The 23,625-nt window shown below is 51.0% G+C and overlaps 1 protein-coding gene across 7 annotated transcripts in view; it reads left to right on the top strand.

The window, feature by feature from the left end:
- The window catches only part of rcan2 (regulator of calcineurin 2), a 644,130-nt gene that overhangs the window by 445,478 nt on the left and 175,027 nt on the right, over positions 1 to 23,625 (top strand). For all 7 annotated transcript variants that reach the window (XM_072499093.1, XM_072499092.1, XM_072499094.1 and 4 more), the window contains one exon: positions 15,601 to 15,774. In XM_072499093.1, coding sequence (XP_072355194.1) covers positions 15,601 to 15,774 — 174 coding nt within the window. The remainder of the gene's footprint in view (positions 1 to 15,600; positions 15,775 to 23,625) is intronic.

The raw sequence follows: 23,625 nt of genomic DNA, 5'->3' as shown, positions 1-23,625 counted from the left end.
CATCCGGCACCCCGAGGGAGGAGGAGGTGGTGTGGTCCGTCCCGGTTCCCCCTGTAGGGGAGGTCCCGGTACACCGCGACACCTCGGACTCCCCCCATTCCGTCCCAGGTGCATCGGGTGGGCAACGGGCAGGACAGGCTGGCAGCTCGCCATCCCAGTCGCCCGGGCCGCAGCCTGGCCCATCTAGGCCAGGACGCCCCAGGAAACGGCCGCCAAAGGGATCCAGTGTCAGAGGAGCAGGAATCACAGGAGTCCACCTCCAGTTCTGCTGTACCGTCTGGGGAACCACGTAGACGTAGTCAAAGGGCCCGTAAGGCCAAACAATTAGACACTGAGTAAGTTGGCACGGGTGCAGGGCACAGATGAGTTTTAGGGGCTAGGGCACGTGCATGAACTCCTTTGGTTATTAAAGTCAATGTTACACCTACAGAAGCTGCCTTTGTGCTCTGTCCAAAGCGTGCGGGGGTGTCATGTACGTTGAGCGCAAGTGTGTGTGAGGGGTGGTCTTACCTCAGCCCCAGGTGAGTCTGCCCCCTTCCCCCTGGGCCGCCATCAACATCCCCCGGGCAGAGGACGGGACCGTGCGCTGCAGTGTCACAGCCGCATGCAGGGATGGTCCGGGTGGATGGTGGTACTGTGGCCATGGGTCGGACATAGTCCAACGATGTGGAGCCAGGAGCTCACCGCAGGGGGGGTTGTCATCATCCTCCATGGCCTGCAATAGACACGCGTCCACCCGCAACTGTGTGAGCCCGGCCCGTTGTGCCGCAGGTGGATCGGCAATGGGGGGGGGTGGTGTGCATGCGGGTGGGGTGGGTGGGGTTGGGGAGGGGGATGAGGGTGCTGGGTGGGTGGATGGGTGGGGGGTGTGGGTGGTCGGCTGTTGCCATGGTGTGCGGTCTGTGGCCATACTACCCGATTCCCACGCCCATCTAGTCAGTGAAGCGGGCAGCTATCAGTCTGTCCCGTGCCCGCTGGGCCAGCCGGTAACGGTGGACGGCCACCCGCCTGTGTCTACCCTGTCTGCCCTGACCATTACCCCCATCCCCTTCATCTGGGGAGGACTGCGCCTCTTCCTGCTGCTCCTCCAGTCCGCCCTCCTCTGCCTGCGGCACATCGCCCCTCTGCTGGGCTATGTTGTGCAGGACGCAGCACACCACAATGATGCGGCCGACCCTATCTGACCGATACTGGAGGGCGCCCCCAGAGAGGTCCAGGCACCTGAAACGCATCTTCAGCACGCCAAAGCACCTCTCTATCACTCCCCTTGTCGCTACATGGGCATCATTGTAGCGGTTCTCCGCCTAATTGCGTGGCCTCCGTATAGGCGTCATCAGCCACGATCGCAATGGGTAGCCCCTGTCGCCCAGCAACCAGCCCCTCAGCCGGGGATGGCGTCCCTCGTACATGCCGGGGATGGATGACCGCGACAACACGTATGAGTCGTGTACACTGCCTGGGTAACGGGCGCAGACGTGCAGGATCATCATGCGGTGGTCGCAGACCACCTGTATGTTCATCGAATAGGTCCCCTTCCTATTGGTGAACACGGCCCTGTTATCTGCAGGTGGCCGCACGGCGACGTGCATCCCATCGATCGCGCCCTGGACCATGGGGAACCCGGCCACGGCAGAGAAGCCCACGGCCCGGGCATCTTGGCTGACCCGGTCCACGGGGAAGCGGATGTAGCGGTGCGCCATGGCATATAGGGCATCTGTCACTGCCCGGATGCACCGATGCACCGATGTCTGCGATATGCCGGACAGGTCCCCACTCGGTGCCTGGAATGACCCCGTTGCATAAAAGTTCAGGGCCACCGTAACCTTGACGGACACTGGGAGAGGGTGTCCCCCGCCAGTGCCACGCGGTGACAGGTGTGCCAGCAGGTGGCAGATGTGTGCCACGGTTTCCCGCCTCATCCGGAGTCTCCTCCTGCATTCCCGGTCCGTGAGGTCCTGGTACGACTGCCGGGGCCGGTACACACGGGGCGCCCTCGGGTGCCTCCGTTGCCGTGGGGCCGCGACGTCCTCCTCCCCCTCCTCGTCCTGTCGGTCAGGTGTCCCTCCAGCCTGGGCGGCTGCTGCCTGTCCCTCTGCGGCAGCCTGCGCCGCCTTTCTGGCACGCTCCTCCTCCTCCTCCTCATCCAGGGCAACATAGACATGAGCGGCTGCCGCCACGGCGGCCAACATCGCTGGATGATCGGAAAACATGACGGCCTGGTGGGGGGGAGGGGAACAACGACATGTCATCATTGCCCATATCCCCTCCTCCCCCAGCCAGGTGGCATGGACCGCGTGGGTCCAACTGTTGGAGGCTGGCACCTGGCCAGGTGGACCAACTCACTTGCCCTCGCATCCCCCTCCCCGGCACGGACCCCCCATCCCCCTCCCGGCACGGACCCCCCCCAACCTCCACCCCGGCACGGACCCCCCCCAACCTCCACCCCGGCACGGACCCCCCCCCCAACCTCCAGCCCGGCACGGACCCCCCATCCCCCTCCCCGGCACGGACCCCCCCCAACCTCCACCCCGGCACGGACCCCCCATCCCCCTCCCCGGCACGGACCCCCCCCCCAACCTCCACCCTGGCACGGACCCCCCACCCCCCTCCCCGGCACGGACCCCCCCCCCCAACCTCCACCCCGGCACGGACCCCCCATCCCCCTCCCCGGCACGGACCCCCCCCCAACCTCCACCCCGGAACGGACCCCCCATCCCCCTCCCCGGCACGGACTCCCCCCCCAACCTCCACCCCGGCACGGACCCCCCCCCCCCAACCTCCACCCCGGCACGGACCCCCCCAACCTCCACCCCGGCACGGACCCCCCCCCAACCTCCACCCCGGCACGGACCCCCCCCCAACCTCCACCCCGGCGCGGACCCCCCATCCCCCTCCCCGGCACGGACCCCCTCCCGGCACTCCTCCGGAGCCCAGCCTACTCTAACCACCACCCCCCCCCCCGCCACACACACACACACACACAACCCGAGACACACCTCTCCTCACGCATTCAGACTGCGGCCACGCCATCGCCTGCCCAGAGCCAACCCCCCAGGCCGTCACTCACCTCCACGCTGGTCGGCGTGAACCTGGAGCACAGGTTCACGTCGATGAAAAGGAGGTTTAATTTACATCAACGTTTACGGTCATCACGTCGATGGGACTTCGGCCCATCCGGAAGGGAGAATATCGGCAGGCCGAAAATCGGCTGCCTTGCGCAGACCCGTGCCATTCTCCGACGGCAGTGGCGACATTAACGCCCCGCCGACTTTTCTCCCTTCGGAGACTTCGGCAACCGGCGGGGGCGGGATTCACGACGCCCCAGATTAGAGGTTCTAGAGATATTGGTTGCCTTTGCTTAATTTTATTTCTCCTTTCTTACCTCTCCTTCTTATTGACCCCGATGAGGGTGAAAATGGCCAACCAACTCTACAAGGCCAGTGACGTGGTAGTTCTGCTGAACTTAACAGGAATTCATTATAAATTTTAGTTAATTCCATTTCCGCCCAGCCAGTGGCCGGGTAGGAAAACCAATTGGAGGCTGCAACCAGGGACCTCTGGGTACAGTGGCCAGCAATTGGGGCAGGGGCAAAGGTGATGATCCTCATCCTCCTCGACTACAGAGGTATGAGCTGAGGTGAGAACGAGTTGAGTCGAGCTAACTGCCCACACCTCTCTTTCACTGTCATGTTTTCTGGTGCCAAGTGACCTGGATGGGTTTATACCAGAGCACTTAAAGTGGTGGATCGTGAAGTTGATTGAGACCTGCTGCTATCTTCAGAGAATTATCAGAGAAAGGGGCTTGTGCTGGAGAGTGGAAAGTAGCAAAAATTGAAAGGGAGTCATGGGTTAAGGGCAGGCAGGAAAGTGAAATTCAAGCCAGTCAGATCAGCCATGATCTTTTTTTTTAATATAAGTTTAGAATACCCAATTCATTTTTTTCAATTAAGGGGCAATTTAGCATGGCCAATCCACCTAGCCTGCACATCTTTGGGTTGTCGGGGTGAAACCCACGCAAACACGGGGAGAATGTGTAAACTCCACACGGACAGTGACCCAGAGCCAGGATCGAACCTGGGACCTTGGCACCGTGAGGCAGCAATGCTAACCACTGCGCCGCCATGCTGCCCTAACCATGATCTTATTGAATGGTGGAGCAGACTCAATGGACTCCAATTTTTAAAAATCTTATGGTCAGTAAGTTTTAAATCAGACTGCTAATTGTACTTTGGAAACCTGATTCAAGTATGTTAATCAAGTGACCTGTTCTACATTTGGATTCCCGATAGTCGCTGCCATTAAAAATAACATTGGGCGTGATTCTCCGCTCCAGCGACTACGTGCCCACGCCGTTGTGAACGCCGTTGAGGTTCACGACGGCGCGAAACGGCCCCGATCTCGACCGATTCAGGGCCCAAAAATGGGCTAGGATCGGGGCCGCGAGAAACTCGGAGGGCGTGTCGCGAAAGCAGCGTCGTCAGCGCGTGCCGGGCATTGGCACAACATAAAAGCGGCGCCACGTCATCTGCCGCGTAACTGGCATCACCCGCGCGTGTGTGGTTGCCGTCCTCCCCGAGGCCGCCCTGCAAGAAGATGTCGGATGGATCTGGCGGGGCGCGGAGGAAAGGAGGTCCTCCTTCAGAGAGGCCGGCCCGCCGATCGGTGGGCACGATCGCGGGCCAGACACCTTTTCAGTCCTACCCTGGTGAAAGAACCCCCCTCAATGACATCTCTGGGCGGCGCATGCGCGGGAGCGTCAGCGGCCGCTGACAGCATTCCCGCGCATGCGCAGTGGGGAGAGTCTCTTTCACCTCCGCCATGGTGGAGACCGTGAAAGGCGAAGGCGGAAGGGAACGAGTGCCCCCACGGCACAGGCCCGCCCGCCGATCGGTGGGCCCCGATCATGGGCCAGGCCACCGTGGGGGCACCCCCCTCGGCCAGATCGCCCCGCGCCCCCCCCCCCAGGACCCCGGAGCCCGCTCGCGTCGCCTTGTCCCGCCGGTAAGGTAGGTGGTTTAATCTACGCCGGCGGGACAGGCATTTTAGCGGCGGGACTTCGGCCCATCTGGGTCGGAAATCGCGGGGGGGGCCCGTCAACCGGCGGGGCGCGATTCCCGCCCCCGCCGAATATCCGGTGGTGAGAGAATTCGGCAACCGGCGGGGGCGGGATTCACGCCAGCCCCCGGTGATTCTCCGACCCTGCGGGGAGTCGGAGAATCTCGCCCCAGGTGTGTATGGCGCCAGCGGGAAGCCGTTGTTTTGGGCAGGCCGCTCGGCCCATCTGGGCCGGAGAATAGTGGTTGTAGCGGAGAATCGCCATTTTGGGTGTCCCAGGCGATTCTCTGGCCTGCGCCATTCTCGTCGCTTGGGTGAATCGTGGGAGGGCGTCGGACCGGCGTCGCGGGGAAAAATGGCACGCCAGGCGATTCTCCCAACCGGCGCGGGAGTGGAGAATCGCGCCCATTGTACTTATTCTGCCATAATTTCTGCAGCAATTTAACATAGAAGCCTGTAGAAGTAATTTTGAAAAACCCCGTGACAACATTGAGGATGTTGACCAAGACAATGGAAGTACAACGGACGCTGAGGGAAACACTGTGTGATTGGCCAGAAATTATTCCTAAACTACTTGGGCGAAATTCTCCGGAAACGGCGCGATGTCCGCTGACTGACGCCCAAAACGGCGCAAATCAGTCGGGCATCGCACCGCCCCAAAGGTGCGGAATCCTCCGCATCTTTGGGGGCCGAGCCCCAACCTTAAGGGGCTAGGCCCGCGGCGGACGAATTTCCGCCCCGCCAGCTGGCATAAAAGGGGCGGGATTCTCCACTCCCACGCCGAAGTGGCCGCGCCGTCGTGAACGCCGTCGAGGTTCACGACGGCGCGGAACGGCCCCGGTCACGACCGATTCAGTCCCTGACAATGGCCCAGTATCGGGGCCGCGTCATCTACACGCGCCAGGCCTTGTCGCCCGCGTAAAAGCGGCGCGGCGCCGCATAGATGACGCGGCCGGTGCCGCATAACGGACGTCATCTTCGCATGCGCGGGTTGCCGTCCTCTCTAAGTCCGCCCCGCAAGAAGATGGGGGACGGATCTTGCGGGGCCACGGAAGGAAGGAGGTCCTCCTTCAGAGAGGACGGCCCGACGATCGGTGGGCGCCGATCGTGGGCCACCCCACATTCCAGGTGAAGCCCGGTGCAGGATCCCCCCTCGCCCCCCCACAGGCCGCCCCCCCAGCGTTCACGCACCGCCCATGACTGCAGCGACCAGGTGTGGACGGCGCCGGGGGGAACCCGCCGTTTTGGCCTGGCCGCTCGGCCCATCCGGCTCAGAATAGCGGGGGTGCCGGAGAAATGCCATTTTGGGTGTCTCCGGCGATTCTCCAGCCTGCGGCCCACGAAACTCGACCGGGCCATTCCCGCGTCGGACCGGCGTCCCCGGAAATTTTGGCGGCCCAGGCGATTCTCCCAACCGGTGTGGAAGTGGAGAATCGCGCCCAAGGCCTTTGGTGCCCCGCCAGCTGGTGCGGAAATGACATCTCCGGGTGGTGCATGCGCGGGAGCGTTAGCGGCCGTTGACGGCATCCCCGCGCATGCACAGTGGAGGGGGTCTCTTCCGCCTCCGCCATGGTGGAGACCGCGGCGAAGGCGGAAGGAAAAGAGTTTCCCCACGGCACAGGCCTGCCCGCCGATCGGTGGGCCCCGATCGCGGGCCAGGCCACCGTGGGGGCACCCCCCGGGGCCAGATCCTGCCTTGTCCCGCCGGTAAGGTAGGTGGTTTAATCTACGCCGGCGGGACAGGCATTTTAGCGGCGGGACTTCGGCCCATCCGGGCCGGAAAATCGCGGGGGGGGGCCCACCAACCGGCGCGGCGCGATTCCCGGCCCCGCCAAATATCCGGTGGTGGAGAATTCGGCAACCGGCAGGGGCGGGATTCACGCCAGCCCCCGGTGATTCTCCGACCCGGCGGGGGGGTCGGAGAATCTCGCCCCTTGTCTGAGTGCAATATAACAGTTATGGTCATGTATTAATTGAATGAAGTAGATTTGACAATTGTGGCACAAAAGAAATCTAGACAGTCTTTCTATAAGAATGTTGCAGGTAAAAGTTAAGATTATGATTGAAATGTGGATGAGTACAATGGAAACATTCAAGCTAAGTTTGTCTTGTCTCCATGCAGAAAGCATTTGTCTAGAGAGGAAATAACAGGAAGTGACAGAAAAGGAATGGTGACAGCAATGGAAGCAATGTGTGAGACAAGGACAAAAAAATGTATGTTTCTAAATTATAAAGCTAAAGAGGGAGTGGCTGACTGAAGCAAATATAAAAACAAGGTAAAGGTGGTTAGCAAGCCAGTCCTCCTCCTTCAATTACTATTGGCCACCAATGGGATGGGGTGGGGCTGGATGGGTGGGGCTGGGTTCCAAGTGTATCAAATAACACAAAAAAAGGCAAACCAAATCCAGTGGGAAATGAGCTGATAGCTGGCAAATTGCAATGTTAGTCCACGATTATGCTTGCAAAAGTATTGCAGTGGTTTGCCCTTCTGCAATATGGCTGACCAGGCAACTCACCCACTTACCATAACGCATTTTTGAAGGTTTTACAGGCTGATAATCAACCATGTTGGCCACATTATGAATTCACCTTCCCTGGCCATTAAGTCCCGGAGCAGGACTTGCGCTCAGAGCTTCTGGCCTCACACTAAGGACACTTCTACTGCGCCACTAGACTTCCTTATGGGCTAGTCAGAAGGGCGAAAGTAGAATTAGGAGTTAGGTTAGAAAGCAGGACATTACAGTAAAAGAAATACAACACATTTCTATTAATACATTTTCAGGAAGCACGTTAATGAAAGGAAATAGTGTGGCCATTGAAAGACCACAAAGGTAGCATAACATCAAGGGATTTGCAACTTTTATAAATGAAATCTCTTCTTCGCACTTATGAAAGAGGTTATGGGTTGTGATCTCTAGGATGGAAGTTGAATTTCTGGAGTGGGAGAGCAAACGGAAAGACGAACAGTTAAAGATAAAGCAATTAGGCTAAAGAAGTTTAAGGGAGATTAAGCACAGGTTTGGATGGATTTCAGCAGGTACATTAAGGTGGCGGATAGCAAAGTTTATTGGGTTGTGGCCAGTATCTTTAGGGAATTATCAGAACTAGGGGTTCCTGCTAAGAATTGGACAGTGGGAAAAACTGAAGCAAACTTTAAATGGGAACATTTGGAAGGTCCAGGAAATTACAAGCCATTGGAAATGTTAGAAGCCATCATGAAAGACAGTATAATGGAACATTTAAATGTAGGACGGAGATCATGTTCAACAAAAAACTGTCGTTCTTTGAGGAAATTACAGATCTTGGTGACAACAGAAAACTGTGTGTGTAATGTATTCAGATTTCAGAAAAGCTTTTATGACTATGCAAAGCTCTTGAAATTCACCAGTTGGATGGTTGGGGTTGGATGGGTGGGGTTGGGTGGGGTGGGGCTGGATGGGTGGGTTTGTATGGGTGGGGCTGGATGGGGTGGGGCTGGATGGGTAGGGGTTGGATGGGGTGGGGCTGGATAGGTGGGGTTGGGTTCCAAGTGTATCAAATAACACAAAAAAAGGCAAACCAAATCCAGTGGGAAATGAGCTGATAGCTGGCAAATTGCAATGAGTGTTGATAAAGGTACAGAAATAAGATTATGGAAGAGAAACAAATAGTAGAAATGTAAATGAACTGGCTTCAAGTTATAGCACACAGCCCAGGAAATAACCTGGGAGTAGTGATGGATAGCTCGCTGAAAGCGATAGCTCAGTGTGCCCAATCACAAGGGAAGCTTAGCAGAGGGATAGGGCGCAAAAGTATCTGGATCTGGTTAGAATGATTTTAGAAAGGTAATTACCAAAAGGATTCTATGCCACTTTATTAATATGAATATTTATCTCAACACTATAACGTACATAATTCAGACATGGCATACATTCTTCTTCTGATAATTTGAAGTCATTTTTTGAATTATCCAATCATTTAAATAAAGCAATGTAAATAACACAGCAAAGTTGGAATTTAGTGCAAAAAAAAAGTCAAATTATCAGCTGATTTTGAATGAAGGGGGTAGACTGCATTGATAGCATTGGGGATAGCACTGTGGCTTCACAGCACCAGGGTCCCAGGTTCGATTCCTGCTTGGGTCACTGTCTGTGCGAAGTCTGCACGTTCTCCCCGTGTCTGCGTGGGTTTCTTCCGGCTGCTCCGGTTTCCTCCCACAGTCCAAAGATGTGCAGGTTAGATGGATTGGCCATGCTAAATTGCCCTTAGGTTAGATAGGGTTGCAGGGTTACGGGGATAGGGTGGAGGTGTGGGCTTAAGAAGGGTGCTCTTTCCAAGAGCCGGTGCAGACTCGATGGGCAGAAATAGCCTCCTTCTGCACTGTAAATACTATGGGCGGGATTCTCTTGTCCGGGGACTAAGTCCCCATGCCGGCGGAAAAACTGGCGCGAACCACCCCGGCGTCAACAGTCCCCGAAAGTGCGGAATTCTCCGCACTTCTGGGGGCTAGGTGGATGGCGGAGGGGTTGGCGCCGCGCCAGCCGGTGCCAAAGGGACCGGCGAGTTAGCACATGTGCTGAAGGGCCGGTGTGATATCGCGCATGCGCGGAACATCCGGCGTGGTTCCGCACATGCACAGACCGGCCGGAGTATTCTGGCGCCTGCGCAGGGGGTTGTCTTCTCCGTGCCGGCCATGGCGGAGCATTACAGGGCCAGCGCGGAAGGAAGGAGTGCCCCCATGGCACAGGCCCGCCCGCAGATCGATGGGCATCAATCGCGGGCCAGACCACCATGGGAGCACCCCGGGGGTCGGATCCGCCCCCCCCCCCCCCCCCCCCCCCCGAGGACTGCCCCAGCCGACGTACCTGCCAGGTCCCGCCGTGTGTGATCATGTCTAACCCACGCCAGAAACAGACGGCCGCTTGGCCCATCGGGGCCGGAGAAATGCCGGGGGAGCCGCTGCCAACGGCCCCCGACCGGCGTGGTGTGAACCCCACCCCTGCCTGAAAAACGGCGCCGGAGAATACGGCAGCCAGCGTCAGGGCGGCGGGTCGGGGCGGGATTCGCGCTGCCCCCCAGGGATTCTCCGACCCGGCGGGGGGTCGGAAAATCCCGCTGCATGTCTATGTCTGTATCTATGTCTATTATATTCATGGTCACGGGAGCACAGAAAGTGCTATGTTCCACATAGTATTTATTTATCTCTGTAGTTCTCAAGTGATTTTCTGTATTTAATCCTAGTTCTCGTGGGCCTGATTAATCCATGCAATTAATTCACCAATTCAGAGTTGAAAACTGTAAAAGGTGAACGCCATTTCTGACGGTGCCTCTTATTAATTCTTCTGTTAAATTACCATAAACCAATTATCTCTTTGATTTGCACAAGTGCTGTAGAAGTTTGGTGTCTTTACCTGCTGGCTAACAGGCCTGCTGAATCTCTTCGTCTTTATCAGTGCTGGAAACATTTTAAAGAAAAAAACATTTTTTTAAACAAGCACTTCATAGGGGCTGCCCTCTGCAAGTAGTAATGGATGTCAGATTTAAAGTTGAATGTATGTTATAAACTAGAAATTATAGATAGCAATATTACGGGTGTTAAATCATTTCAATGTTTTGGGGACTATCCCAGTAATACCTTGTTAGTATTTCCCTATTTAGAACCCACCAGGAGACCAGTTATTGTCTAATATGAACTGGCCAGTTAACACATATACATACTTCCATTTTCACCATTTTCAAAGACTTTAAAGGCCCGAATCTTCAGATTGGATTGAACGATCTACAGTGAATTACCTGACAACAACCCTGTAAATTGGACAGAACAAAGCTGTGCATGGATTCCACTGCACTGTGCATGGATTCCACTGCGTTGTGCATGGATTCCACTGCATGTTTTTGATCCACCCGCTTTCTGATGGAAGTGAGGGTTCCAGGGAGGGGTGGGGTGGAGGATATGACTAATTCTGCTGCCTGCCCCTCCATGTCAAGGGGTGTCTTCAGGAATATTTTCAAACTACCCCAGGAATTCCACCCTCACCTTTAAAAGCCCTCAGCACAACTAATAACTGCTGACAGCTGGAGTGAATTTCACCAAGGCACATTGGAAAGATTGAAAACCTTGTCTGAATTAATATAATCAGTTCCAGAGGAGATTGATTGCCTTACTGTATTCTGAAGTTACATCTCTCGTTGGAGATGAATGTTGTTCATTGTTGTTCTTTCTTCTGTCATGTGGGTGTCCTGTATTGTGTTATCAAATGGCTTCAGTGATGTCATTGTGTGGGTGAGCTGGGCTGTGGCTCTGGGTTTTTAGTTTCGTTTTTGAGCTGGGAGCTGGTTGTGGCTCTGAGTTTTACTTTCGTTTTACATTTGTAAGCTGGAGTCAGAGAAGTCTGTCTTGTCTCTCTCTCTGCATGTTAAAAGGTGTCTCCAGATCACTTGATAACTTCAAAGTAATAACTGTTTTCTGGAAGGAATTCAAACATACTGTTTTGGTAAAAGGGTTCTCTGGTTTATGGATGTTGTTATTTGATTGAAACAGTTAAGGGACGTTATTAAGGGTTATATATAGAGTACTGTAGCTGTGTGGGGTATTTATGTTTGTAGTTGATAAAAATGCTTAATGTGTGTGTTTATAAAAATGTTAACTGAATTTGTAGAATACACTTTGTTTTTGATTAAAAGTGCTTAAGGCCTCTGTTGAATAATACTGAAAGGTAGACCCTTGTGCTCCTCATAACCAAAATCTATAAACAGTTGTGGGTCAGGTGAACTCCATGATATACTTTGGAGTTTTCTAAACCCTGGGCCAGAACACTTCCGCTGGCAATGATGTCTGTAGCAACCAAATGGAACAGCTTTGCGCATTCCATCTTCCTGCCAGATATGCCCTTGGAGGGAGAGGCTTCCCTTTACAAACATGCTACAGTTTGACACACACGGCAAATATTTCCTCCTGAGTTTGGTGCGCAGTCAGGAAAATTCTGAATTCCACAAACCTGACATTGGGGGAAACCTCCCAGAATGGTTGGATTTTCATTCTGGCAGGTAGCTGGGTCGGGGAATGTGGCTGTACTTAACTTTCTCAAGATATGAAAACTCCATAAGATCCCCCAGCCTCACTGAGGCATTGGGTGAAGAAGCTGACCTCCAACCCATCAGCACCCACTACGAGCAATCAGCGAGGCGAAGGCCTGAACAGCAGTCCTCGCCCCAGTCTGCAACTCCAACAGGTCCGATACCCTGAATATGGCACGAGGGGACAATTCTTCAATTCAATTCAATAGAATTGCCGACACAAGCTTAGGACACGACCGGGACATATGTACATGGTTAGCCGGCCCCTCCCACAATTCTCACACCCATCCTCCATTCCCTCAAATAGCCTGTTCATCCTGGACTTTGTCTGCCTGCAACGGTATCAGCCCAAACCTTGCACAGTGGTTAGCGCCGGAGTCCCAGGTTCGATTCCCGGTTTGGGTCACTGTCTGTGCAGAGTCTGCGTGTTCTCCCCCTGTCTGCGTGGGTTTCCTCCGGGTGTTCTGGTTTCTCCCCACAAGTCATGAAAGACGTACTGTTAAATAATTTAGACATTCTGAATTCTCCCTCAGTGTACCCGAACAGGCGCCAAAATGTGGCAACTAGGGGCTTTTCACAGTAACTTCATTGCAGTGTTAATGTAAGCCTACTTGTGACAAGAAAGATTATTTATTTATTATTTACATGATGATGTTGCGTTCACCCTACACAGAATCTCCCACCACACCCCACCTAAAACCCGGACCCCAACTCTTTCTCCCACTTGGCAATCATCCCTCCCCCCCCCCCCGCCCCCCATCGGTGGCAAGACATTCATTTTCACTGAATGAATTCTGCCCTCCAAGGACAGTGGGAGGCTGTCCCACCTCTGTAAATCTGCCTTCACCCTATGCATCAGGCTCGTAAAATGAAACTTCCAAAGCCGGGCCCAATCCTGGGCCACCTGCACCCCTAAATATCTAAAATGGGTTCCCATAAGACGGACTGGCAATGCCCCCAAATTACATGAAAACACTCACTCTTCTCCCAATTTATAGCCCGAGAAAGCCCCAAATCACTTCAGCAGTGCAATGGTATCACCCATTGTGAGGATCGGATCAGTTACGTAGAAAAGAAGATCACCCTATGCACAATCCCCTCCCCCTCATTATCCCTCTCCACCTATCTAAAGATCTCAAGTCAATGGCCAAAGGCACTATTGCCAAACCAAATAAGAGGGGGGTTATAGGGCACCTCTGCCTCATTCCCCTGTGCAACTGGAAATACATCAAGCTCACATTGTTTGTCCAAACACTAGCCTAAGGCGCCTTATTTAATAACTGATCCCACGCCACAAACATAGGCCCTAAACAGAACCATTACAATACTGCAAACAAGTATCCCCATTCTACCCTATCAAAGGCCTTTCAGTATCCAACAATGACCTCCTGCTCCATCCCCTATGCTGGGGACAACACCACATTAAGAAGTTGCCCTACATTGAATGACAAGTGCCTTCCCTTCACAAACCCTGTCTGGTCTTACCCAATAACCTGTGGGCGACATTCCTCCAGCTTCAGTGCTAATTCCTTCGCCAGAATTTTAGCATCTACAGTCAATAGTGAAATAGGGAGATATGACCCACATTCCACCGGATCCTTATCCTTATAATAATAATCTTTATTGTCACAAGTAGGCTTACATTAACACTGCAATGAAGTTACTGTGAAAAGCCCCTAGTCGCCACATTCCGACGCATGTTCGGAATGTCCAATTCACTTAACAGCATGTCTTTCGGGACTTGTGGGAGAAAAGCGGAGCACCCGGAGGAAATCCATGCAGACAGGGGGAGAACATGCTGACTCAGCACAAACAGTGACCCAAGCCGGAAATCGAAGCTGGGACCCTGGCCCTGAAGCAACAGTGCTACCCACTAGAAGCAAAATGGATGCTTGCAGCCCAAGCCACCGGATCCTCAAACATCTCCAGCAGCAGCAGCACCAGTTCATCAGCAAATTTTTAATAAAACTCCACCGGAAACCCATCTGGCTTTGGCGCTTTCGCTCAATTCTAACCTCCTCCACCCCAAGAGGTCCCTACATCTCTTCCCGATTCTCCTCCTCCGCCATGGGACACTCCAAACCTTCCAAAAACCTCAGCATATCCAACTCCTCCTCTGGCAGCTCCTACTTTCCAGAATCTTATAGAACGCCTCAAACGCCCCAGTAACTTATCCGGCACCGACACTAGCTTACCACCCGAATCCCAAATCTGTACAATCACCTGGAAGCCGCCTGCCAGCTCAGATGACCAGCCAAAAGCCTTCTCCCCTTACTCGTACACTACCCCCATCAAACGCAGCAACTCCATGGTAGCAGATCAAATTCCATACAAACCCGCCCAACCACCAACCATGTTCCATGCAAGCCCCTTCAGTTCAGTCCAAGTCATTCAGCTTTAATAAATGAGTCCACTTCCTCCACCATCTCAAAAAATGGTCTCTATTCTTGTGTATCACCCTCAACCTCGCCGAGTAAACCATGCCAAACCGTACCCCACTCTTGTAGAGTGCCGGCTTCGCCATGTTAAAAGCTGCCTGCCTTCTTTCCAATTCTGCTGCAATGTCTTGATAGTTGCGGATACTGCAGCCTTCTCACTGCATTTCATTATTTTCCTTGGCCCACCTTATAATAATCTTTATTAGTGTCACAAGTAGGCTTACACTAACACTGTAATGAAGTTACTGTGAAAATCCCCGAGTCGTCACACTATGGCGTCTGTTCGGGTACACTGAGAGAGAATTCAGAATGCCCAATTCACCTAACAGCACGTCTTTTAGGACTTGTGTGAGGAAATCGGAGCACCCGGAGGAAACCCATGCAGACACCGGCAGAATGTGCACACTCTGCACAGACCTTGACCAAGCGGGAATCAAATCAGGACTCTGGCGCTGTGAGACAACAGTACTAACCACTGTGCTACCGTGACCTACCGTGTATTTCCAGCATTATTTTTTATTTTTCATTACATTCACCATTGATACCAGGGGTTAAGGATTCACCTTCACTGCTTGGGTGGCAATCTGGGAGTGGAATGAAAACTTTTGTATTCTACCATGAGCGTGTGATTTGTTCCAACCGGTTACCACTCAGGTGGTGAAAGTGAAAACCTATGCTTTGGTTTTAATGGCTTGCTGCAGTTATCCGTATCAGAATTGTTTTTCCTTTCAAATGCTGTTTAACTCAAGAGGTTATTGCAGTTATTAATAGGCTCCACCTGGGTTTCCAACATTCTTCCAATTGCAAGTAAAAGACTCTATACTGTTCTACGTGACTATGTAAACAATTTCATAGTATTACTTACATTTTGTATTGATTTACAAGGTCCGAAATATCATTATTCATGTGAATGTGAAATACTTGCACGATTTTGTTGAATGCAAATTTTGATATTGTTAAAGGACATTATTTAAAAATTTAAATATTTAGATTAATATTGTGAAACAAGTCAGGACTTTAAGTTTGTTCTCTTTGTGTTTGTTACATGCAGGAGAAATTTGAGGCGCTTTTCTTGGCCTATGATGACCATGCTACATTCCAGCTGTTTAAAAGTTTCAGACGTGTACGAATTAACTTCAGCAATCCCAAAGTCGCAGCCCGTGCCAGAATAGAGCTCCATGAAACAAAGTTCAATGGGAAAAAGCTAAAACTCTACTTTGCACAGGTAATGAATTCAGGACTTTGGGTGATCACAAACCATTAATCATTAATACATTAGGAAAAGAGACTAATTCAAAATTAAGATGTGTTTAATTAGTCCATTTCAGGTAGAAATTTAAACCGGTAACATAAGCAAACTGTTGGGGACCAGTACCTTACACCTTTGGGATATTTGAAAGACATCTGATGGAAAATTGATGTTTCAGGTATCCCCAGTGGCCGCAAAAATAAATTAGTCATTTACATTTGTAAATAAAGGACCTGTCACATGTTTTCGGACTCCTGGAGTAATTGGTGTCCTAACGAACCATGCATATATAGGCCTGCTTTACCTGTCATGAATGTGGACGAGAAACACCTGCCATTGAAAAGGAGGACCTAAATATCTTAAACAATGCTCCTGTTGGCTGCTCCCAACTGCATTCAGCCCCATTCTGCTGTCCTCTTGTCCCACTCTCCATACAATACTTTGTTGGGGCTGATGCTGGCAAGGTTGTTGACCCAAACTTTGTTCCTACAGAAGGGTGAGCTGACTGTGGAGCTGTGACAGGTACCAGCAGTTCAACCAGATTATTCAGATGAGGCCTGACACCCAAAATCACCCAAATACGAAGTCTTACAACACCAGGTTAAAGTCCAACAGGTTTGTTTCGATGTCACTAGCTTTCGGAGCGCTGCTCCTTCCTCAGGTGCATGAAGGAACCTGAGGAAGGAGCAGCGCTCCGAAAGCTAGTGACATCGAAACAAACCTGTTGGACTTTAACCTGGTGTTGTAAGACTTCGTACTGTGCTCACCCCAGTCCAACGCCGGCATCTCCACATCACCCAAAATCAGGCCAGACCTGGGCCACCCAGTTTGGACACGTGTTGCCCAAACCTGGGCTTTGAGGGATTTCTAATCCTAATCAGCCAACATTAACAGTGAATTATTCAAATCCAGATTTGAATTTCAGTAGAAAGCTTATTTCAAATAGTAGAACGGACAATTCTCGCTAATTTCAGCTTCAATGTGTGATTCAGGTTTCTCAGCCTTAGTCTGATTTCCACAGAATGATACAATTATGACTGAATGGAACCAAAGGATTCGTGGTGTGAGCGAGGCACAATCGCCACCTGAGTGGAGCACAAGAAGGGAAATCTAGCACCTAGTTTCAACATGTCGCTGAGAAATTTCTTTAAGACATCATGCAAATTTGCTTCAATAATTTTGAACGTGTCGTGATGTTAACACCACATACTATCCTGTCTCTCAACATGTCGCTGAGTGCAGACCCGAACTCGCACTGTTCAGCCGTTTGTCTTAGGTTCGCCGTGAACACCGCTCTAGTCTCCCCTGGGACTCTTGTCGAATTAAATTTGTACTGTTGCATTATCACCGAGGACTTCGGGTTGACAAATTCCACAATCTCCTGAAACGATTTGGAGTTGGGGGCAGCTGTCATTCGCTTCTGACAGATCCTCAGGTTTTTCTTTTATTGATTTGAATGGAAAGAAAACCAGATGAGCGCTGTTAATGTTGTGAGAACAATCAGCTAGATTTTCCTTTCCATGTGCCGCTCAGATGATGTTTAACACCTGGGCTGTAAAGACAAAAATCTACCGACAGGGTTTAAAAATGCTGCTTTGCTTAATTCAGGCCAGGTTTGGATAACTGTTAAATAGATACTGTCTTGGTGGAAGGTTTTTGGCAAACCTTTTAATCCATTGCTGTATATGGTATTGAAATACAACCCTTCCCTCTCCCTCTAAACAAAGTAAAATTACTGAATAATTTTTCATGGAGTTACAATTAATACTGAATATAGTTTAATGAGCTGTAATTGCGACTGCCCAAACACATGTCAATTAGAACTTTACGACCAACATAATCCAAAGATTTTTCCCATTAGTCTGTATCGGATTTGAAACCAGGTCCCAAAGTTGAAAGGATTGGGTGCCAATGATCTGTAAAACCCTGTCCTCAACTGTTTTATATTCAACGTTATAAAAAACGTTCTTTAACTTTAACTTCAGTCTTTAACTTTATTTTACAAGTTTTCTTCGAATAATGAAGTAACCAACATAATTATGCTGGCATGCCCCTTTAAGGGACGAGTTCTTGGAGGGTTATACAACTCATTTGGTTAATTGGGCCAGAGTGCCCGAATCCTGAGGCAGAGGTTTTCCTTCCCAGTTTGGAGTCTAGGGCTGTGGAGTATGGTAGCCTTTGTCTCACTCTCTGTAAACAGTCACTTACCTTAATAAACCGTTTATTCATTGATCTACTGGATGGTCACCAGGATTCTCCATTTGGCGACGAGGATCAATTGGAGTGCCTTCCTCCTGCTACACGAATCAGGGGAGCAGACCTCATGTAGAAGCCTGTTTTGAAGAAAACTCACTAAGCAAGGGGCAACACAGTGGTCAGCACCGCTGCCTCACAGCTCCATCCCAGGGTCCCGGGTTCAATTCCAGCCTCGGGTGACTGTCTGTGTGGAGTTTGCACTTTCTCCCCGTGTCTGCGTGGGTTTCCTCCAGGTGCTCCGGTTTCCTCCCACAGTCCAAAGATGTGCAAGTTAGGTGGACTGGCCATCCTAAATTGCCCCTTAGTGTCCAAAAGGTTAGGTGGGGTTAGTAGGTTATGGGGATAGGATGGAGGCGTCGGCTTAAGTAGGGTGCTCTTTCCAAGGGCTGGTGCAGACCCGATGGGCAAAAATGGCCTTTCTCTCTCTCTCTCGCTATCTCTCTATCCATTTATCTATCTATTGTCAAATGCATGCGCAATTTTGTTGAGACCAATGAATTTGCAGGGGGAAGAGGAGCAACGAGTAATCCTACTAGCCTGTGGGACTCCGACGTATAATCTGATAAGGAGTCTGACTTCTCCAGATGCCCCCAACTCCAAATCATTTCAGGAGATTGTGGAATTAGTCAACCCGAAGTCCTATGCGATAATGCAACAATATAAATTGAATTCGACAAGAGTCCCAGGGGAGACTGTAGCGGTGTTCACGGCGAACCTAAGACATACGGCTGAACAGTGCGAGTTCAGGTCTGCACTCAGCGACATGTTGAGAGACAGGATAGTATGTGGTGTTAACATCACGACACGTTCAAAATTATTGAAGCAAATTTGCATGATGTCTTAAAGAAATTTCAGGAGGTGTTCCGAGGACCTAAAAACAAATGTTTACATGGATCCTGAGTTCATGTCCACGTTTTACAGAGCCCAACCCCTCCCCTATGCCTTTCATAAGAAGGTTGAGCCTGAACTCAAGCAGTTGGATGAATTAGGCATCATCAAGCCTGTACAGTTTTCGGAGTGGGCGGCACTCATTGTGCCAGTGGTTAAGCCACATAGAACCAATGGGATATGTGGCAACTATAAAATAACCATGAATCAGGCAGCAAAATTGGACCGATACCCAATACCAAGAATTGAAGATTTATATCCTAAATAGAAGGTTTAGCTTACACTAAACTTATCTGAGCCATGCGTACCAATAATTAGAATTAGACAAAGCTGAGAGAATTTGTTACTATAAATACCCACAAAGGCATGTTCAAGTATATCTGGTTACCTTTTGGAGTCTCATCGGTGTGTGCGATTTTCCAGTGCACGATGGAACGCTTATAACAGGACCTACCTTATGTGGTTGTCTACGTAGATGATGTACAGATTGCAGGAGTGTACGAAGAAGAGTACCTAGCAAATCTGGAAGAAGTTTTAAAAAGATTTAAGAAGGTCAGAGTAAGGCTAAAAAGGGAAAAGCGCATATTTCAGGCCCATGAAATGACACACTTGGGGTTCAGAGTAGATGCCCAAGAGTTATACCCTATCCAGGGGAAGATAAAAGCAATTATGGAAGTACCAGGCCCCAAAAATGTGTCAGAATTGACATCTTTTTTAGGAATGGTGGATTATTACGAAAGATTTATTCTTAATCTTTCTACATTGTTAGCGCCCCTACACACACTGCCCAAGAAGTACCACAGGTAGCGTTGGACAAGCATCAGAGCCTTTGAACAGGTTTAATCAGCTTTGCAGTCATCCAGTCTCGGAGTTCATTTTAACCCCTCTAAAGAGATAATTCTCACCTGTGATGCGTCTCCTTACTGAATCGGAACGGTTTTATTGGCGGAAGATGGCGCCAAAAAGCCTCGAGGACTCTGACCGATGCCGAAAAAGCTCATTCCCAAATTGAAAAAGAGGGACTAGCCGTAATCTTTGGAGTGAAGAAGAAGTTCCATCAATGCATTTATGGATGGCACATCATAGCAGTTACTGGCCACAAACACCTGTTATTTAGGGAGGATAAAGTCATTCCTCCCATATCTTCATCTGGGCTCTATTATCAGTAGCCTATGAGTATACTTTACATCATAGGCCGGGCAGACATATATCAAACACGTGCATTTAAAGCCGCCTTCCCCTGTCAGAAAGTACACCGCCTTCATCAGTACCACAAGAAATTGTTCCTGCTCTAAACCTTCTCGATACATTACCTGTGTCAGCGCAACAGATCAAGTTCTGGACCCAAAAGACCCCATATTAACTAGAGTTAAGCATATGGTCCCCTGTGGCTGGTATTATGATAACAGATCTGAGCAATTAAGACGCTTTTAGATAAGGAAAGGTGGGTTAAGTTGTGAAGATGGCTTATTGTTATGGGAAGCAAATGTGGTCATTCCTACTCCTGCTAGAAAATTATTATTACAAGAGTTACGCTGTGCCCATCCTGGGATAATAAAGATACTCACACGCAGCTACATGTGGTGGCCCGAGATGGATACCGACATAGAGAATCGGGTCAAACAATGTGGCCGATGTCAAATACAGCAAAAATTGCAATCTGCAGTCTTGGGAGTGGCCAGGTCGGCCATGAGTGTGACGAGACATCAATTTTGCGACCCATTCATGGGCATCCTGTTCCTGCTCATAGTAGATGGTTGGACATACACGGAATGAAGTCCATGACCTCATCAGCAATGGTAGAGAAAATGTGACAGGAATTCACCATCCACAGGTTGCTCAAGGTGCTATTCTTGGATAATGGGCCTGCATTCACTAGGGTAGCATTCCAGAATTTCATGAGAACCAACAGCGTTCAATATCTTTGAACTTCTTCCTACCACCCTGATCCAAATGAACTGGTTGAGAGAGCCGTCCAAACATTCAAAACCGTCAAGAAGAAACAGTCATCAGCCCCCCCGACAAAGCAAACTAGCCCATTTCCTGATCGCCTGTTGAACCACACCTCATGCTACCACAGGTGTTACACCTGCCGAGTTACTCATGGACAGATGTATTAGAACAAGGTAGGCTCTAATATTTCTGAATTTGGCAGGGAGGATGGAGGCAAAACAGAATGCATAGAAGAGACATCATGGGCGGGATTCTCCCCTACCCGGCGGGGCGGGGGGTTCCGGCGTAATGGAGTGGCGGGAACCACTCCGGCGTCTGGCCACCCCAAAGGTGCGGAAGTCTCCGCACCTTTAGGGGCAAAGCTCTCACCTTGAGGGGCTAGGCCCGCGCCAGAGTGGTTTGCGCACCGCCGGCTGGCGGGAAAGGCCTTTGGCGCCACACCAGCCGGGGCCGAAAGGTCTTCGACGGGCGACGCGGATCGGCGCATGCGCGGGAAAGTCAGCGGCTGCTGACATCATCCCCGCGCATGCGCAGGGGAGGGGGTCTCTTCCGCCTCTGCCATAGTGAAGACCATGGCGAAGGCGGAAGAAAAAGAGTGCCCCCACGGCACAGGCCCGCCCGCGAATCGGTGGGCCCCGATCGCAGGCCAGGCCACCGTGGGGGGCACCCCCCGGGGCCAGATCGCCCCGCGCCCCCCCAGGACCTCGGAGCCTGCCCGCGCCGCCTTGTCCCGCCATTCAAAAGGTGGTTTAATCCATGCTGGCGGGACAGGCATCCCAGCAGCGGGACTTCGGCCCATCGCGGGGCAGAGAGTCGGCGGGGGTGGGCCCGCCGACCGGCGCGGTGCGATTCCCGCCCCCGCCGAATCTCTGGTGGCAAAGACTTCGGGACACGGCGGGGGTGGGATTCACGCCAGCACCCGGCGATTCTCCGACCCGGCGTGGAGTCGGAGAATCCCGCCCCATGACTCAATAACAACTGAGAGAACGTTTCAAGTGAACGACTTGGTACATGTAAATAATTTTGGTGCTGATGAAACTTAGGTCCCTGGAACAGTCGTGGCCAGAACAGGTCCAGTGTCATTTAGATGTCCAATGTAAAAAGGTGAAGAAACACCTGGACCATTTCAGAAGAAGAGAGTCGCACACAGAGCCAGTAGAGCAGTCCGCCCCTAGTCTGCCTGTTAGTGATATTGCCACAGATGAAAGTAATGCTGCAGCAAGCTACCCTGAGGGAGAGCCCAGTAATGTTACAGTAGGAACTGGAGAGGTTATCTGCACTAACGGAGCTTCGCAATTTGAGAGTCACCCCATTGAGGTTCAAACTGATTTTATCTCTCGTGCTGGAAGACCCGTTAGTGAATGATGGCACTCCCAAAGGATCAGGAAGTCCCCGGACCGACTTGCCTTATAAGGGACTGTGTTGAGTCCCATTTGTTGTACAATACTGTGTATAGTTCCATTGTTTTTGAAATGCGTTATTGAAAGGTGTTAACCAGGAACTTAAAGGGGGGGGGGGTGATAGCATGCCCCTTTAAGGGGTGAGTACTCAGAGGAATATGTGACCTGTTCGGGCTGGAGTATGCGCATCCTGGGGCTGAACGTGGGTTTTTGTTTCCAATTTGGGAGTCTGGAGTCATGGAACACGGTAGCCTTCATCTCGCTGTTTGCAGCACGGTAGATTTGTGGATAGCACAATTGCTTCACAGCTCCAGGGTCCCAGGTTCGATTCCGGCTTGGGTCACTGTCTGTGCGGAGTCTGCACATCCTCCCCATGTGTGCGTGGGTTTCCTCCGGGTGCTCCGGTTTCCTCCCACAGTCCAAAGATGTGCAGGTTAGGTGGATTGGCCATGATAAATTGCCCTTCGTGTCCAAAATTGCCCTTAGTGTTGGGTGGGGTTGCTGGGTTATGGGGATAGGGTGGAAGTGTTGACCTTGGGTAGGGTGCTCTTTCCAAGAGCCGATGCAGACTCAACGGGCCAAATGGCCTCCTTCTGCACTGTAAATGCTATGCTATGATAAATAGTTACCTTAATAAACCAGTTATTTGTTGATCTACTTGGTGGTCTTACAGGATACTACAATAATAATATCAGTAATACAGATTAGATTGTTAATATAAGTTTAGCACATTGTTCTACAATTAATAATATGACACTGTTGGATGATATCTTGTTCAAAGGTTACCAAGAACTCTGTACATCAAGTAGATGTCACAGTTAATGTTCAGTGAGTGAATATTTCATAACAACTTGTCACCTTTCGCGCCATCTTTGCTGACGAAAATTTTATTATTTAAACACTTTTCAGAAACCACAAGTTCTTAATTTTTCCAGTATCATCATTTGGTGGTCTGGTGACCTACGGAATAATTTTACAAAATCGCACTTCTGTCACAAACACAATTTCTGAAATGTACTCCTCTGGTGTTTTGATAGTAGAAAGTGATTCACTTCATGATTCTCTGCACACTTTAAGCTGCTACAATTATCAGGATGAGTGGCTGTGCAGGTGTAGTGAGGTGAGGAGGTTGCTGATGATGGGGATTGCAAAAGTGAAGAGGCCACTTTGCTACAAGGACGGAGAAGGGTTTGGGGAGTGTGTCAGTGTAGCGCACAAAGACTCCGTGAGACGAATAGAGTGAAGTCGATGAGGCTTTATTAAACGTGTCTGTTCCCCCGCAGCTCGATAGTAGAATGGCCTGCGGGGGAGGACTCCGGCTTCTTATACT

Source organism: Scyliorhinus torazame, chromosome 4, assembly GCF_047496885.1.
Source record: "Scyliorhinus torazame isolate Kashiwa2021f chromosome 4, sScyTor2.1, whole genome shotgun sequence".
Lineage (NCBI taxonomy): Eukaryota > Metazoa > Chordata > Chondrichthyes > Carcharhiniformes > Scyliorhinidae > Scyliorhinus > Scyliorhinus torazame.
Note: the sequence above shows the minus strand (reverse complement) of the source record. Positions and strands in the feature narration are given on the sequence as shown.